Source organism: Trifolium pratense, linkage group LG1 (assembly GCF_020283565.1).
Source record: "Trifolium pratense cultivar HEN17-A07 linkage group LG1, ARS_RC_1.1, whole genome shotgun sequence".
In the NCBI taxonomy this organism is placed as follows: domain Eukaryota; kingdom Viridiplantae; phylum Streptophyta; class Magnoliopsida; order Fabales; family Fabaceae; genus Trifolium; species Trifolium pratense.
The window spans coordinates 8,722,962-8,740,648 of record NC_060059.1 but is presented as its reverse complement, the minus strand read 5'-3'; the positions used below and the strand labels follow the sequence as shown (position 1 = coordinate 8,740,648).

General features: G+C 33.9%; 2 protein-coding genes across 3 annotated transcripts; both read left to right on the top strand.

The window, feature by feature from the left end:
• Positions 1-182: 182 nt before the first annotated feature.
• Positions 183-2,851, top strand: LOC123919369 (histone acetyltransferase HAC1-like). Of its 2 annotated transcripts, XM_045971341.1 has the most exons (9): positions 183-320; positions 408-535; positions 627-893; positions 978-1,259; positions 1,414-1,542; positions 1,679-1,816; positions 1,916-2,061; positions 2,164-2,471; positions 2,637-2,851. In XM_045971341.1, exons 3-9 carry the CDS (start codon positions 663-665, stop codon positions 2,642-2,644), a joined length of 1,242 nt encoding a protein of 413 aa, XP_045827297.1. In that variant the 5' UTR covers positions 183-320; positions 408-535; positions 627-662; the 3' UTR covers positions 2,645-2,851. The 2 variants fall into 2 exon arrangements, with proteins under 2 accessions (XP_045827297.1, XP_045827296.1); XM_045971340.1 differs by having other exon boundaries at positions 2,164-2,851.
• A 2,909-nt stretch (positions 2,852-5,760) lies between these two features.
• Positions 5,761-16,803, top strand: LOC123919353 (aminodeoxychorismate synthase, chloroplastic). Its single transcript, XM_045971339.1, has 14 exons — positions 5,761-6,476; positions 7,293-7,649; positions 8,459-8,590; positions 9,456-9,523; positions 10,556-10,620; positions 10,765-10,831; positions 12,062-12,340; positions 12,441-12,567; positions 12,925-13,202; positions 13,440-13,519; positions 13,714-13,816; positions 14,374-14,456; positions 14,918-15,535; positions 15,842-16,803. Exons 2-14 carry the CDS (start codon positions 7,328-7,330, stop codon positions 16,320-16,322), a joined length of 2,703 nt encoding a protein of 900 aa, XP_045827295.1. The 5' UTR covers positions 5,761-6,476; positions 7,293-7,327; the 3' UTR covers positions 16,323-16,803.
• Positions 16,804-17,687: the final 884 nt, after the last annotated feature.

Below are 17,687 nucleotides of genomic sequence, written 5' to 3'. Positions count from 1 at the left end.
CTCTTCACTCTCTTCACTCTTCACCCTCTTCACTCTTCACCCATTCGCGTACACAGCGCCGTCCTCTCACAACCAAAACCCACAGCGCCGTCCTCTCTCTCAACTCAGCGCCGTCGTCAATTCGCAGCAACCCAGCAAAACCCCTCTCACCTTGACGAACGAAGAACCAAAACCCAGCGCCGTCCTCACCTTCGATTCGCACCCAAAACGCATCAACCCAGCGCCGTCCTCACCTTCGCAAGAACCATCGCCGTCCTCTCTGTCAACTCACCACCAGCGCCGTCCTCAATCTCACGAACCCTAACTCCAAATCGATTCAGGTACTTTTCTTTCTATTTTAATCCTTTTTAAATATTTTCCTTTTCGTGATTTCTGTCGTGATTTTCCTTTTTAATACTGGTGTTAAGCTAACGATAATCAAGAGAAGCAAACAAAATCCTCAAATAGAATAGATGATGCTGTTTCTTTGATCGATTTGTTCACACATGATCAAATAACAAACCATATTAGTAGTTTTGGAGAGCAATCTAATCAGGTTCGTACACCAACTTCCTGCGTTTTCAATTTCATTGATCTGTTTAGGCATTACTGTTATGTGAATGGTACTCACTTTTCTTTTAATACAGACTACAACTGCGAGCAACACATGCCAATTATGTGCAATGGAAAATCTCTCCTTTGAACCAGTAACAATATTTTGCTTATGTTGTGAGAACCCCATCAAGAAAAAAGCAAACTTTTTCTGTAGAAAAGGAGAAGAATTTGATGCAGATCAATGCTTTTGCTCCCACTGCTATACGAGATTTAAGGGTGATTGCATCGAATTCAATGGGACATATGTTTCTAAGAAAAGTCTCGAAAAAAAGAAAAACGATGAATTATATTTTGAACCGGTAAGTTTTAATACACTTTACTATATAATTCAGTTTGATATAGAGAACTTTAAACTAACTCTCTATGACCATTGTTTCTTGTAGTGGGTTGAATGCAATAAATGCAAAAGATGGCAGCACCAAATATGTGCACTCTATAACAAGAAAAGAGATTTGGACTGCAAAGCTGAGTATATATGTCCTTTCTGCCGTTTAAAAGAAATTGAAAATGGAATGCATGTTCCCTTACCAAAGAACACTGTTTTTGGTGCTAAGGCCTTGCCTAAAACCATGCTTAGTGACCACTTAGAGAAAAGACTTTTTGAGCGTCTCATGCAAGAGAGAGCAGACTGGAATTACGATAAAGGGAAGAAGAATCCTGATAAGGTAATACCAAATAATCAGTATGTATGCATATATTCTTATTGAAGCAAGTAAATTGGAAAGAGTAGTAAAATAGTATTCTGTCATGTTATAAATATTATTGATTTGAAATTTTAGATTATTTTCTTATTTGCCATAAATTACTGCAAAATTGTAGGCTTTAGCCGAAGAAAGTCTTTCTATTAGAGAAGTGTTCTCTGTCGACAAACAATTGAAAGTGAAGAAGCAGTTTCTGGACATCATTCCAAAGGAGAATTACCCTTCTGAATTCTCTTACAGATCAAGAGTAAGTTTAAAGTGTTAGTTGATGAATATTGTTACTTCTGCAGGACTACATTAGATTTCTTTTGATGTCTACTCCATTATTCAGAAGAGTTGATAGAGTTTTCTAGAGTTTTCTAGAGTTTTCAATGTATGTCCAGGAATTTGGCTCGGAATGTGGCAATCCAAATAAACGTTGTGTATATATTTCATATCTTGATTCTGTCAATTACTTTACTCCTCGAAGAATGACTAAAAATCAGGAAGCTCTCCGTACCTTTGTTTACCATGAGATATTGGTAATTTCATTTTAAACTCTGTTGCTAATTGCCTTATACTACATTTCATTTGATCCTCAATCCTTCATTATATTCATGCTTTATTTTTTCTATCATCAGATTGGGTACCTTGACTTTTGTAAGAAAAGAGGTTTCACAACTTGCTACATATGGTCCTGTGCTCCTCAAAAAGGGCAGGGTGATTACATTCTATATTGCCATCCAAAAACTCAAAAGATTCCAACAGATGCTAAGCTACGGGAGTGGTGAGTTTTTTTCCCTCCTTATGTATGCGCGCGTGTGTGTGTGTATTGAGTTTTCGTAAGCTTATGTAACCATTGAGTATTTATATTCTTCTTTTTGTATAGGTATCTTTCAATGCTAACAAAAGCTTCTAAGGAAAATATCGTTGTTGGTTTAACCAACATATATGATCATTTCTTTGTTTCTACTGGAAATCGGCACTCCAAGATAACAACGGCTCGTTTGCCATACTTTGATGGAGACTACTGGTCTGGTACTGCTATGACTCAAGCCGAGGACATTGAAGAAAAGTGTGGAGGAGAGTACGAATCGACATTGAATAAAGTAATGAAAACTAGATCTTTAAAGGCCATGGGACACATCCATCCTTCCAAAGGGAATGCCAAAGATATTCTGGTGATGCATAGAGTATGTCAACCCTCTCTTTTACCTTCATCCACTTGTAATGAGAGTAATGTTGTTAAATAGTGGCTATAGTGGCGCTATAGCATTGAAAAATTTGAACAAATGGCTATTGTTCCACAATACGCTATTTAGTACAAAGTATTGTTGAATCGCGAGCGGCACTATAGCACAGTTGCATAGCAGAATTTAATTAAACTGGTATTTTCCGCGATCCACAATTGATGACATTGAATGAGAGCTTGAATTTTTTATTAGATGTAGTTTTGTTTCCGATGATGAAGTTTAGGAGCTAGCTAGTTACAATGGATTCACATTAACTAGGATGTTTTGAATTGTAATGACTTGTATTTTGCTTGAATTGTTATAACATTTTGGATTGTTTTGGTATTTTGCTTGACTTGTAAGACTTGGTATTTTATTTGAATTGTAATGACTTTGGTTGAATGTATTAAAAATATGTAATGACTTTGGTTGAATGTATTTTGGTTGTAATGACTTTGGTATTTTGGTTTTTTTTAATTACAAAATAGAATTTTTAAAAAAAAAAAAAAAAAAAAAACGCAGGATTTTGAAAAAAAAAAAATTAAATAAAGTTACTATTTCACATCTGGTGACTTGGTCAGATGTAAAAGGTCCAATTTAATTAAAAAAAAAAAAAAAAAATTGGTCAACTGAAACATTAGAACAGAGGTAAAAGGGGATACCTTTACATCTGGCGAATGTCAGATGTAAAAAGCATAAACTTACTACTTCTCGTACGTCTACCTCTGACTTGGGCCAGATGTAAAAGGGGGTTTTGGCCAGATGTAAAAAGTGTTTTCTGTACTAGTGAAAAATTCAATCTTTGTTTTTCCAAAAACCCAACTTGAATCCCATTAGTCCTAAGACTTCATTAATCAACACTTATGATATTTGAACCTCAACAAACATCATTTCATCAACAATCAAAACCAAATCATCAAAATTCATCATCATCAATTCATTAAATCATATCAGAAACCCATTTTTCTCAAAACAACACACCAACACACCAATGAACAATACAACAAGCTAACATGAATTTTCTCATATATGATTCAAACATGAATTTTAAAGCATTGATAAGATTACTCACAACAACAAAAACGACAATCATAAGCACATATATCACCACAATCAATTAACAAATACAAATATCCAAGAAGAGGCTTCACAACAAACTAGCCAAAATAACCGGCAGCAATTTCTGGTAGTCTATTAAATGCCTCGATGAAATCCTTTTCACTTGAATTGACATCAACATCAAACATCAAACATCAAAAAACCCTAGTGTAGGGGCAAAATATCTACAAGTACATCACATAATAATTATGAATTCATGGCTTGAGTTATTTAAAAATAACATGTTATAGTTTGGATTCCACTGTGTTCCAGATACCGGTAGTTTGCACAATTCCATTCCATAATTCATAATCAAGTCTTTTGGGTTTTGAATAACATAATACTCCCTCCGGTCCTTTTTATAAGGAACAATTTGAGAAATTTTTTTTGTCCTTTTTATAAAAAACTTTGACCAATTTTCAAATGGTTTAAATGTTTAATTTCACTTATACCCTTATTTATTATTAGAGAGAATATTAAAAATAAGTAAGTTAGTTGAATTAAGAATAATTAAATAAAGGTATACATGAAATACATTTAAATTTATATGAGTATTAAATGAAAATAACTATGTAAAATGTGTTTCTTTGGTCTGTGTAATTTTTTAAAAGTGTTCCTTATAAAAAGGACGGGAGGGAGTAATTCAATATCATTGGATAATAGAAAATGCTAAATAGAAACTACTCCCAATATTAAACATGTTAAAAATGAAATTTGATCTCGTAACCTGTACATTTAATACCTTAAAAAAGTCAAAAATATTAATTGCATCTTTCATTTTTTTTTAGTATACTTAATACTCCATCCGTCCCATTTTATAAGACTTTCTTTGACTAAATGCACTATTCATATGTCATGTTTTGACCATATTTTTCTAACATTATATAAATGTAAAAATTATTATATGAGATCTTGTTTGATTTGTTAGGATGAGTATTTTTAAAATATCAAATTTCTATAATTTTTACTAATAGAGAATTAAAGATATTCGTAATTAAAATTATGTATTGACATATATGCAGTGGTCAATAAAATCTTATATTTTGGGACAGAAGGAGTAAGTATCTCGGAAATACGGTTTAACATTTCCCTTCATATAATTCATAATCAATTAATTTTTCCCACATTTCTCACCAACCCACATGATTTTTGTTCCATCCAATGCAAACCCACTAAGACCCTTCTTAAAAACATCATAACAAACATTAAATTTTGTTTTGATGTGTTTCATGTGATCTTTAATCCTGTCTTTAATATAATTGACTTGTAAAATAGGGTTTAACTTTCCATATAATTTTAGATTTTAGTAGTACATTTTCTAACTTTTTTATAAAATAATAATTAAAACTTGACCCAAAAAATAAATAAATTAAAACCATTTTCAATTGAATTTTGTGGAGTGCAGCTTTGCTCCATTTCACATAGCTCCATTTATTCCCTATTAATTGTGTAGATCTATGACATGTGGCAAACATAAAATCAAAGGCCAAGATTAAAAGGTTGAAATTAAATTTTAGTTTAATGAAAAAAAATAAAAAAATACATACGCTGTTTTTCGTTCTTTTGATACAACACAAGTTTCATCATCATCTTCTTCCTCTAACTTCCATCGGTGCCACCTCTGGCATTATTTGTTCCAGCGGCGTCCCTCTCCCCTCATTGCTGATACAACATAAGTTTTGCCTCTCCTTTTTCCTTCTCAGATTCGTTAAAGTTGTTCCAAGATTTGTTAAAGTTGTTCTTAATTGGGTTGAAAGGCAAATTGGAGAGAAAGAGTGGTGGCGTCGACGACAAGAGGGAGATACGTTATGTTGTTGTACGATGAGAGGAAGATGGTTTCTCTACTTTTTTTTTTTTTTTTTATTAAAATTAATTGACTCTCAATTTTTTAATCTCAACCCTCGAAAACAAACTTTTCACATGTCATAGATCTACGCAATGAATTGGGAATAAATGGAGCTATACGAAATGGAGCAAAACTACACTCAATTTTGTGTCCCATCATCCCGAGTTCAGGTATGCTCCATTTAGCTACCCCCATTTAGTCCAGCCCAACCGTTGGATGGATAACATGTGGCAACAAACAATCTAATGGATAATATTAAAAGAGTAAAATAACTATTTATTTAAATTATCTCTATATGCGTCAAAAAAAAAAAAAAAACTATCTCTATACAACAACAGTTCATCTCCTTCCTCTCCCCTGCTCCTCCCTCTTCCTCTCGCTGTCACCTCCGCCGGTGCTTTCATTTTTTCATCTCAACACTCCATCTTCCTCTGTCCGCCGTTCCTCTTCCTCTCCCAAAGTTCTCATAATCCTCATTCTTATATTATCCAAGTTGTTGCTTCTTTCCTGTCAAACGGCGGTGAGACAGTGTGATGGACTGGTGTCTGGTGGTGACGGCGACGAGAGATTGTGGTGGGTGGAGATCGGCGAACAGTGTTCCAGTCGTGTTTCTATGATTTATTGTTTTATTATGTATGGTTTTATTCTTTTAATCTCAACCATTGAATTTTCTTAGGACACGTGTCACAAACCATTGAATCTCAACCATTGAATTTTCTTGGGGAAACTGGACAATTTTGCTACTGGAGCGTACCTGGACTCTCCCAAAAGCCGCCAGTTCTCCACCACCACCCGCTTCGAATCTACACCGCCACAAACTAACCAACACTTCTTCTCTATCCACCTTTTCTCGCACTCATTCTCTTCCTTCCTCTGCACTCGTGTCTCTGATCCATAACACTTTCTCTCTTGTTTATCATTTCATTTTTCAAATCTCTCCATTCACGTCATTCTCTTATGGATCTTTCTTCGCATCTCTTTATCAGCTACTGAATCTGCAACAACTCTTTCACACCAAAAAATCGCGTAAGTTCTTAATCTATGTCTCTGTTTTCATTGTAAATTTATATTTCTACTTTTTTGATTTTTGTTCGCTCTGTATAAGTATAAGTATACATGAATAGTACGTGACCAAATGATTTATTCTACTTAGTTATTATTTGCATATAATTACAAACTCAAAACCTTGCAGCTTTATTTTCTTATATTGATTCATATATATGACCTGTTTGGATTGGATTACTTTTGAGCTTGCATAATCACTTGTGACACTTCTCGGAAAACTTATAAAGACAACTTATGACATGTTCATAAACTGTTTTCACTTATTTTCACAAGTTCTATAATATAGCTTATGAAAACAGCTTTATAGCTTAATGAAAACAATTTAATCTTATCTCTTGCTATAGAATATTGACCTGTTTGGATAAACAACTTATTTGTAGCTCATACCACACGCACTTATTTTGTAAAAGCTTACATGAACTATTTTTTATTGCAAAAGATAATATAAAGATGAATTATTTTCATATATGCCAGGAACTGTTTTCATAAGTTATATTGGAGAACTTATGAAAATAAGCTGAAAAAATCTTATGAAAATTGTCATAGGTTGTTTTCATAAGTTTCCCCGAAGAGTCTCACAAAACTTATGTCTCAAATAAGGCAATCTAAACAGACTCATAGTTTATACATAAGCGCTTATGCTATAAATGGTAAATTAAGTTGTTTATCCAAACAGAGCCATACTCAGATATATAAGCTTAACAATCAATTTTTAATTTCTAATAACATAGATGGTATAGAGTATAGACTAATAAGTGTATGCATATTTATCTGCAGTGGTTGCCGGTTGGACATTCTTCCTGTAAAAAAAAATGAACGTCTCTTCGCGTTTGTTGTCTTCTGAGCTAACATGTCCTAGAAGTGAAGCCATGCAGTACAAAAATGTGAATTTTCTTTTGTCTAAACCCTCGGTAACGGTTTCTTGTTTCATTAATAAAGATGTGTGTAATCGCAATGGAAGAAACATGAGGGTATCTTGCAAATTGGCGCATGACCATTTAGAAGAATCATATAAAAGAAAGAAAAGGTTACAAGTGCCTCTACAGAAGCCGGATTTTGTTAGGACTTTGTTGATTGATAACTATGACAGTTACACATACAATATATACCAGGAGCTATCTATTATTAATGGGGGTAAGTTCAACTTACTATATTCTCATTTTTGTCTCATCTGAATGTATGTGGGGGGTTAACAATTGGAAAGTGTTGAATAATAGTAAGCATTTTGGATTAGTTTATTTTGTGTTTAAGATAGCTTCCATGGAAAAAAAATTATTTGTCGCCAACTTTCCTCAAAAGTGAATGTAGTCCAAAATGCCAAATTTGTCATCAAGTTGCACAAAAAAAAAGCAAAAATGTCGAAAACACATTAGGAATACTTATTTGTGGAAGTTTATTTTATATGATGGTTTAAATTGTTTAATATTGCAATTGGCAACTTGCTTGTAGCAATCAATTGAAAAGAATATAGACTTATATAATCAGAGCAATTACACTAGAAGACATGGCTGATTGAAGTTATATCATGTTGAATTATTTTTTTATTGATATACTACATCATATTAGACTTTCAGAGTTTGCACATCTGCTTTTCATAAAACCAGTTGTTCATTCTAATATGACTTCCACATGTGGCTTCTATAGTGGATCTGTAATGGTCAACCATTAATATCACAAAAAATATATGTATTTATTCAAATAGAACTGTTCTCCATATAAAAAATAGAATGCTGTTGCCAAATATGTTTGTTTGCGATGTATAATTATCCTCCCTATTTTTGAAATTCTAAGAGTCAAGATGGGACTATTACGCAAAAATAATAAACATTGTTTTGATAATTCTAAAATCTTGTACAGAATACTCTATTCTTGGAAAGTTTAAGAAGTTGATGTAAGGGTTTCATGTCCCTTTTAACAGCTGGTTTTGGTTTTCATTTTTCCAGTCCCTCCTGTGGTGATTCAAAATGATGATTGGACGTGGGATGAACTTTGCTATTACTTGTACGAAGAAAAGGCATTTGATAACATTGTAATATCCCCTGGACCTGGTTCTCCAGCATGCCCAGAAGATATAGGTGAAAATAATGAAACCTTGTGGTCTGATAATTTCCTAACATTTATATACTGCTCCTGAAGAAACAATAGAAAAATTAATTGATTCAATCGTCTGTAAATGTTTGTTTGAGTGGATATGTAGTCCATGTTTTCATCACATTCATTGTAAATCTACGTCTGCGGCCATTATGAATTATGACGTTTCACTTACAATTGTGAAGTACATTGGTGCCCTGATACACATGGTGGCAGTGTGTGGCTAGAGAAATAGGCCGAAGTGTAACCTTGTCATTAAAAAATTACCCTTAAGAGTCTACTGACTACCTCTGTTAACTCTAGTGATCAAATCATCTATGATCTTAAAACAACAACGAAAACTTTGCACTAGATCGGACTAGTTTTACACCCAAACCAATCAATACTTTAGGCTCCTCCAAAACAATATTTTTCTACAAATTCATTTATTGGAGTATCTATCACCTGATTCACTTTTCTCACTAGAGGCTTGACTAGTCTTATTCTCGCATGAACAAAATATCTAAGGCTTGTTTGTCATTTTCTTATCAAAAGGTGTTACTCCGAGTTTCCCCTAAATACAATTGTTCATAATTTTATATTTTTTTATAAGTCAAGTGTCAGCTCATACTCCTCAATATTCTCATCTCTATCACACTCGAAGGGGGTATAACCATGTAAGTGAAACATTCTCAAACCACATGAATAGTAAGTATAACTATGCCTATGTGTATTCTGAAAGGACAGCAGATATATTTTGAAGAATTTGATATCTATGATTTATTTTAATGTTATCTTGATTATTATTTAATGAGATGTGGAAGATTATTTATTTTAACCTTTTTTTAAAAATGATTTTATATGCTTCAGGCATTTGTCTTCAAATATTGCTTGAATGCAGGGATATTCCTGTTTTGGGTGTTTGCCTAGGACACCAGGTATTTCCCTCTTCTTTATACAGAATTGTACCTTTTTTTGTCTAATCTAATTTAACCACTCTCTGGCTGAGCAAACCTTCAGTGTATTGCATTTTCTTCTATTCTAGAAGACTTCATAAATCTTCAATTTTGCAACTTGTGTTGTTAATAACATGCACAAGTTTCAATGGCGTAAACTATATTTCTTGAATTTAAGTCATGCTAACTTAACAAGAACTTTATCTGTCTAATTTCTGTTTTACCTTCCATATTAGGGTGGTTTGGTAGAACTTATTTGGGTTAATCTCATGATATAAACTCTTAAGTTAGCTTTTTGATGTACTTACGAATACCCTGTGACATGTTCATAAGCTATTTTCTCCTTTGTCAATAAGCTCTCAGGAATAGCTTATGGAATAAGCGTTTGATTAAACTTTTTACTTGAACGCGCTCTAGAACAATATGCACTCATGTTACTGAATCTATAATTTTTTTATGGGAACAACAGTTCTGTGGAATTAAATAATTCATCACTTGTAGCGCAGTCAAAGTAATAGGGTGTTTGTGTAGTCACAGTCTAGTATCAATAGAAATATTTGGTCTGCTTATGTATTATAATGCATTTAATTATCCGAGTTATTAGTGAAATAATATGTTGATTTTTTTCCTTGTCATATCTCCTTTGCTAGCTCTCATTCTCTCTAGTTCATTTTTCGTTGGTTAGCAAATTTTCTTTTAATAGTTAATACAATTTATGAACATGGAGAACATGTTGGCCTTTTAAATACATGCATAGTACTTTTGTTTGCTTCAGTGAATTGCTGTATATCAAAATTTAATGAACAATTTTGAAGTCAATATGCCTAAATTCCCATTTTCAACACAAAGAGTGCACTTAATTCTTCATTATTAAGAAATCTCCCATTTTTGTGAACACTGTTTACTTTGATTGAAGCCCAGTAAAAAACATATTGGGAAGGTTAAAACATAAAACTCATTTATACAGGGTTTCCATCCATAACCTTAGCTTAATCTCTTTCTGTGATTTGGTAGGCATTGGGTTATGTGCACGGAGCTCAAATTGTCCATGCATCTGAGCCAGTTCATGGGCGTCTGAGGTATGCTTGAACATTTAAAAAACATTATGTAATTGGTACAATTGGGAAAATGAATATACCTAAAACATAATTGTCATTTAAAAGTTCTCATATCTGTTTGATCCTCTCTCTTTTTAGTTTTAACTATTTCTTTGTTCTGTGCAGTGAAGTTGAGCACAATGGATGCCAGCTTTTTCATGGCATACCTTCTGGTAGAAATTCTGGTTTCAAGGTGGGTTGCCAAAGATTGTGAATTTAAATCAGTCAAACAATTTTAGAGAATTTGAATCTTTATATAGAATTCAATTGTTAGCTTATCATATTCATATTTGAGACATACAATAAAAGGCATTCAGATGCTAGGAAGCTCTAAACTTTAATCTTAATTTTTCTGAAGCACTGACGTTGCTCAGCAATTATGGACCAAGTTATTTGGAAATCTTGCTGAATTCTGATCTTTCTTTGACCTGGGAAATTTTGATATCTTATTGGTTTAGATCTTTAGGAAAGAAAATATATGATATATTCCTCAAAAAATCCGATTTGCCCAGATTCTTCCCCCATCTAATGAAAATATCTTGGCATAATCGCCACATAAGAAATTGAGCACAATTAAGTCCTCTGCGGTGTTATGTTCATTTTGCAAACAAGTGGCACATTTGGTTAAAGCAAAACATCTTTTGCTTTTATTCTTAAGGATTCTTTAATGGGGGTTTCTTTGTCAAATATGCAGAAGGATTACAGTGCTCTTAAAGCTGATGTTTTCATCTTCTTTTGTTTTTTTACTTGTGTACTTTGTTTTAGGAGGATCCCTTGTTTTCTTGTTCTTCTCTCCTAATACATTGTTTTTGTTTTCTTATTCAACTATTAATGATGATAGAAGATAAGGAAGACATCTTTCTTCTAGTTGGCAGGGTTTTCTACTCGTGTTTCTTATATTTTCCAGGGGAATGGGAGATGTTGGGTGGCTGGGTGAGTGAGGAAAGGATGCAACATATGGTGTTGAACTCATGAAGTGCCGCCGACCGAAAGTATTTTGGTTTGCTTGGTATACTCTCAAGATGTTTGTTGAAATTCTTTGGAAAGTTTGATTCATGTGTTTGGTCAATTGCAGTCTTGCAGATTCTCACCCTTGATTAATTTAATTTTAATCAGAAGAGAGAGACATTTCTAGGAATTCTAGAACTTATCCAAACAAAATACCTCTTTTGTATCCCTTTACCACAGTATGCATTTCAATGTATTTCAATAAAAATGATTAGTTGACAAAATCCGAAAAAATTACATATTATGCCAGATTCAGCAGTGCTATCATTCATGTAAAACATGTACTATGCACAGATGCAAACTACTTCCTTTGTTTATATATTTTTAGCCAAGTTTGTTCTTGTTTTGTCAAATTTCAATTAAAATATATCTTCTACCACCACAAATCATAATTATTGTTTGTCACACATTTCAGGTGGTTCGATATCATTCACTGGTGATAGATTCTGAATCACTTCCTGAGGTGCTCATTCCAATAGCATGGACTTCCACTAGCACACTTCCGTTTGTTGAACCCAAGGTTTCTGACAAGTACAATGGTCATGAAGTTCAGACTGATCAAAGCATTTTCGTTGATTCATTTTTACCTGAAGCAGGAAATGGAAGTTCAAAACTTATTGATTATGGACAAACTAGAAATGCAAGGGTTCTTATGGGAGTCAAGCATTCTACTAGGCCACACTATGGTGTGCAGGTGTTAAGTACAGAAATAATCTGTCTTTAGTTTTAGCTTTGTGTTTCTATTTATTTATTTATTTATTAACCCTGTTCAACTCAACAAATTTGACCTGCAGTTTCATCCAGAGAGTATTGCAACCTGCCATGGAAGTCAAATATTCAAGAATTTTAGAGAGATTACAGATGATTATTGGCTGAGATTTAGGTCATCATACAACAAGGAAAAGCGTGTTAATTTTGATGGTAAACTGAAGCACTGTGCTTCTCTACACACTCAGAAAAAACTGAAAACTCTTATTACAATTCACTCTCTTTCATATGTGCTTTTATCAAGTTATTTGCACTGAAATGTTGTGGGTTTACTTGATTTCTATTTTTAGATTGCTTTTAAATGAGAAAATGGTCTGATACAAATATTCCATCGTATCCTGTCCTGTCTTTGTTAGGGTCTAGTTCTAGAAAGCATATAGACCTTCTAAACTAGAGTGAGATCTGTTTATTGTTGTGTTCATGCTGCTTAGTTTTGTTATAAATTTCAATTGGCCTTCAGCGTAATATGGTAGTTCAACGTAATTTACCTGAGCAGTAAACTTTCTTTAGCATACGCGCAGGTTTCAAGTGCTAGTAGACTCTACAGAGACTTTTGCAAAAGTAACAATTCTGAGAATAATACAGTGAATCTTCCAAGAAAAGTAAATCACGGAGATGAAAATGTAGTACATAATAATACCGAGGTGAACTACAAATGTTTGAAGTTGAAATGGAGGAAATTTAATCATTTGGCTGGTCAAGTTGGTGGAGCAAAAAGTATATTCTGTCAATTGTTTGGACATGAAGCTGAAAACACCTTTTGGTTGGATAGTTCCTCAACAGAGATGGTATTGATATGAATTTATGTCAGTTTATCTTCGATTCTATAGATATGATGCTGAAAATACCGTTGTCATCACCGAGCCATTCCCCCACTCTGTTTTTAAGACAGTGCACATATATTTTTTACATTTGGATCCTTAAACAAGAATCATTGATCAACATAGGATCTCTTGATATTTTGGTAATATACTTCATTATATACTATATTTTCCATCATCTCAATACTCTTTTCATCCCATTAGGGAAGAGCGCGCTTTTCGTTCATGGGAGGAAAAGGTGGATCACTTTGGAAGCAGTTAACATTCAGATTGTCTGATCAGAGGTTTGAAATTAATTCTCTTAACTGTTAATCTTAAGTATTTCTGGCATGTCTTCAATTCTCTTCCATATTTTAGATTATCTTCTTTTACGATGCTTTGACCTGGGAAAAATTATTTCAGTTGTACGAGTCTAACCTCCTTACCCTTTGATAATAGTATATAATGTTAAATAAAATATAATCCATTCTTTTTCCAGTGACGGGTGTTCAAAAGGTGGTGGCTATTTATCACTGGAAGTTTCTGATGGTTCTGCCGAAACAATATTCTTGGAAGGAGGTTTTCTTGATTATTTGAACAAGGTATATACAGGAGCTATGTTGGTCACTTAATGTTTTACTCTTGCATATCGGACTTCTCACCTAGGACATGCCATATTGTTAGAGTTATGACATGCTATTAGACTCTATCAGGTGTTTGGTCCTTGTTACCCCCATTTCTTCATATTAAAGTTGAGTCTACACTAGATAAAATTGAGCCCATGCTTTGTATGAGTCGAGTCTATTATGCTCTAGCATGAAGGGGTGCTCTAAAAAAAAAAATCCTTGTTGCCCATTCTCCTGTGATTTAGACCAATAAATGCCATGCATTGCTTTAGATATGCATTTAAGAAATGAAGAAAGGGGTGGGATAGATGAAAGGTAAACAGGACAAAGACATAAGGAAAGTCAAAATTTCTGGGTAATGAATCATCAGCGTGTATGTATTTTCTTGGTGCATATTTTAATTTTTTTTGTGACATACTTGGATATTCCCAATTATGAGATGCTTTTCCTTTTGTACAAGCATAATGAAACATTAGTTCTTTTTCCTCTGTTACTGTCTCCCTCATAAACACGTTGCCTTAATAATGTCACAGGAGCTTCAATCATATCATTACGATAAGGATGAATATGAAGGTCTACCGTTTGATTTTCACGGTGGATATGTTGGTTACATCGGGTAGGTGATAAACTCAAAGCAAATATATGCCTATATTGAATCAAGCTGAATGTGTATTTATGTATTTTTATCAACAAGAAAACAACAAAAGGAACTAAACTCTAAATCTAACACTGCCTAAAAGGCATCAGCCAGAAAGTTTTGCATAAGCTGACAAGCGCAAAGGTTGATCCATAGCTGCACCATACTGTGCTAGCCAATCAGCAATTCATTGCCCTCCCTCAAAGTATGTTGGAATGCAAGGGACCAGGCCATGGAAGAGAACTTGCGGATGTGGTTGATTAAAGGAGCGAATGGATGATATAATGGAGTGTCATCTGCAATGAAATCCAGAGCATATTCCGTGGAAGCTAATAAAATAACTACAGAAAAACAGCCCCGGAGCATTGCACTGGTTCCACATTTGTTATATACAAGGCCTCTCTTGTAAACTAACAAATAATTTGTTTCTTATGTTGCAGGTATGACCTCAAAGTTGAATGTGCTGTCACAAGTAACCATCACAAATCTAAAACTCCAGATGCATGTTTTTTCTTTGCTGATAATCTTGTAGCTATTGATCACAAAAATGACCATGTTTATTTATTGGCTATACACGAAGAAAATTCAAGTGTTCTACAATGGTTGGATGATACTGAGGAGAAGCTTCTGAGCTTAACTGGCTCTGTGAGGATGGATTTAGAAAGACAGTATTCTCATCCTTCAACTTTTTCGTCGCATAAGGTTGGTTTTGCAGCTGAAAAATCTAGAGAGCAATATATTGGAGATGTTAAGAAGTGTTTAAACTACATTAAAGACGGAGAGAGCTACGAATTGTGCCTTACAACCCAGATAAGGAAACCAATCGAGGTCTTAAATTCTCTTGGACTTTACCTGCATTTGCGAGAAAGGAATCCAGCACCTTATGCTGCTTGGCTTAATTTTCCAAAGGAAGATCTGTGTATTTGTTGTTCTTCCCCTGAGAGGTTCCTACAGTTGGACAGGAATGATATGCTAGAAGCTAAGCCCATTAAGGGTACTATAACTCGTGGTGCTACTGAAGAGGAAGACGAGCAACTCAAATTGAAATTACAGCTCAGGTAACATTTATTTCTGGAAATTTGAGTCTACCCATCACGATTTTAACAAGAGATATCGTGGCTTCAGTTTACATATTGGAATTATTTATCTTACCACATTTTGTCATGACATTAACTTTATAAGTATATATATATATTTTTATTTGATATAATGGAGGGCCTAGGCCCGAAAATTTATAAGTATATTTGATTATTCAGTAATTTGGTTAGAATCAAGACTCGTTGAAAACCTAAATGGGTGCAAAGCAATCAAATGAGATTCAGTTTGGTGAACCTGTTATAAACTAACTTGTTTCTCTATTTCAGTGAAAAGGATCAGGCTGAAAACCTGATGATTGTTGACCTCCTAAGAAATGACCTCGGTCGTGTATGTGATCCTGGATCTGTTCATGTGCCGCATCTCATGGATATACAATCATATGCAACTGTTCACACAATGGTGAGTACGATTCGTGGGAAAAAGCGGTCAGATATAAGTGCAGTAGACTGTGTCAAAGCTGCATTTCCTGGTGGTTCAATGACAGGTGCACCAAAGTTGAGATCAATGGAACTTCTTGATTCTCTTGAAAGTTGTTCTCGAGGAATCTACTCAGGCTGTATTGGATTTTTCTCATATAATCAGACATTTGATCTAAATATTGTCATAAGAACAGTTATTATACATGAGGGTGAAGCTTCCATAGGAGCTGGAGGGGCAATTGTTGCCCTGTCAAACCCGGAAGACGAATATGAAGAGATGATCTTGAAAACAAAAGCACCAGCAAGCACTGTGATAGATTTTGAATAGAGATAAATAAATCAAGCAATTTTTTCCCCCTTTTGACCCACTGTCAGACACCAATGATTTGATGCATTTTTTGTCCTACTAATCATTTTATATTTTCACATACAGAATTACAACGGGTCCTTTCTTCCTGGATCCATTATGACCAAAGCTTTATAGTAGCAGTTGCCCTTTACAGAAGGAAATTAAAACATTCAAAAGAATATTGTGGTACAGTGAGGATCAATTGTTTTGGGGTTAGGTTTCCTTTTCTAACAGGAAGATTTTTTTTTTAATTTCATAGTATTTGCTTACAAGGTTGATTTGATATGTAATAATTTCATAGTATTTGCTTACAAGGTTGATTTGATATGTAATATATGATAACATTCATGCATAAACTTGGCTGTAATTTTGGCTTGCTGGATTTTGTTTCTGGTTTTTCTATACTGTAATTTGTTTTGAAAGAATTCCCAATAATTTCATTATAGTTTGTATTTCTTCATTTCCTTGTAAAATTGGTGAGTTGTTCATTGATGCTCTTCTTTCCACATGGTTTCTGCAATGTGTTGCTGCCTTATTGAGTGTCCAATTTTGTTTAGACAGCTTTGTATTTGAGATGAAAGTGAAATCATCATTACCTAGAAGTAGAATAGGAGAAATATTACAAGATCCTATCCTATCTTCTGAAACACTGGCATGCTGAATTCACCAGGGATGGTAAAAAGATCAAGCGTGTTTGCCAAGTTTTTCTTATCTTTCATATCAAATTATCAGGAGATGAAGCTTTTGCTTGTACTGTTGAGTTTCTATTAATATACCCTAAATCTCAATCTAAATGCGTAAGTTCGTGTCTGCATTGATGTTTACAAAATGTTCACCTTATGAATCTCATTTTCACTTTGTTAATCCATGGAACCTGTCATTCATAAACAAAGAAGAATGTGAAGAAGTCATTTCATGGTTATTATAGAAACTAGAAAAGTTGCTATGCTCAAAAAGCACTAATATATGTTGTTGAATTTACTTTGGAAATGAGTCTCACATGTGGTAGGTATACAAATTTCACCCAATAAATAAAATGTTGGGAAATAAGTGTTTCCAACAATATACAAAAAATAATTGGCTTGGATGAATCCATAAAACAATGGCTGTAAAAAAAACCTATACTTTTGAGTATCATCATAGTATGGATTTTTTAACCTATAATTTTTATCCAGCGGCAGAAAAATGAGGGAGCTATGGTGATATTTTAACCTATTATCTAGAGCTGGAAAGATTACTCTATGTACCATGATCACTTCCAGAAACATACCATTCTGGAGTCTGACATGGTTTAAGATTTCAGTGAGACAACACACTCAGCACTCTGAAAATATGAAGTGAGTG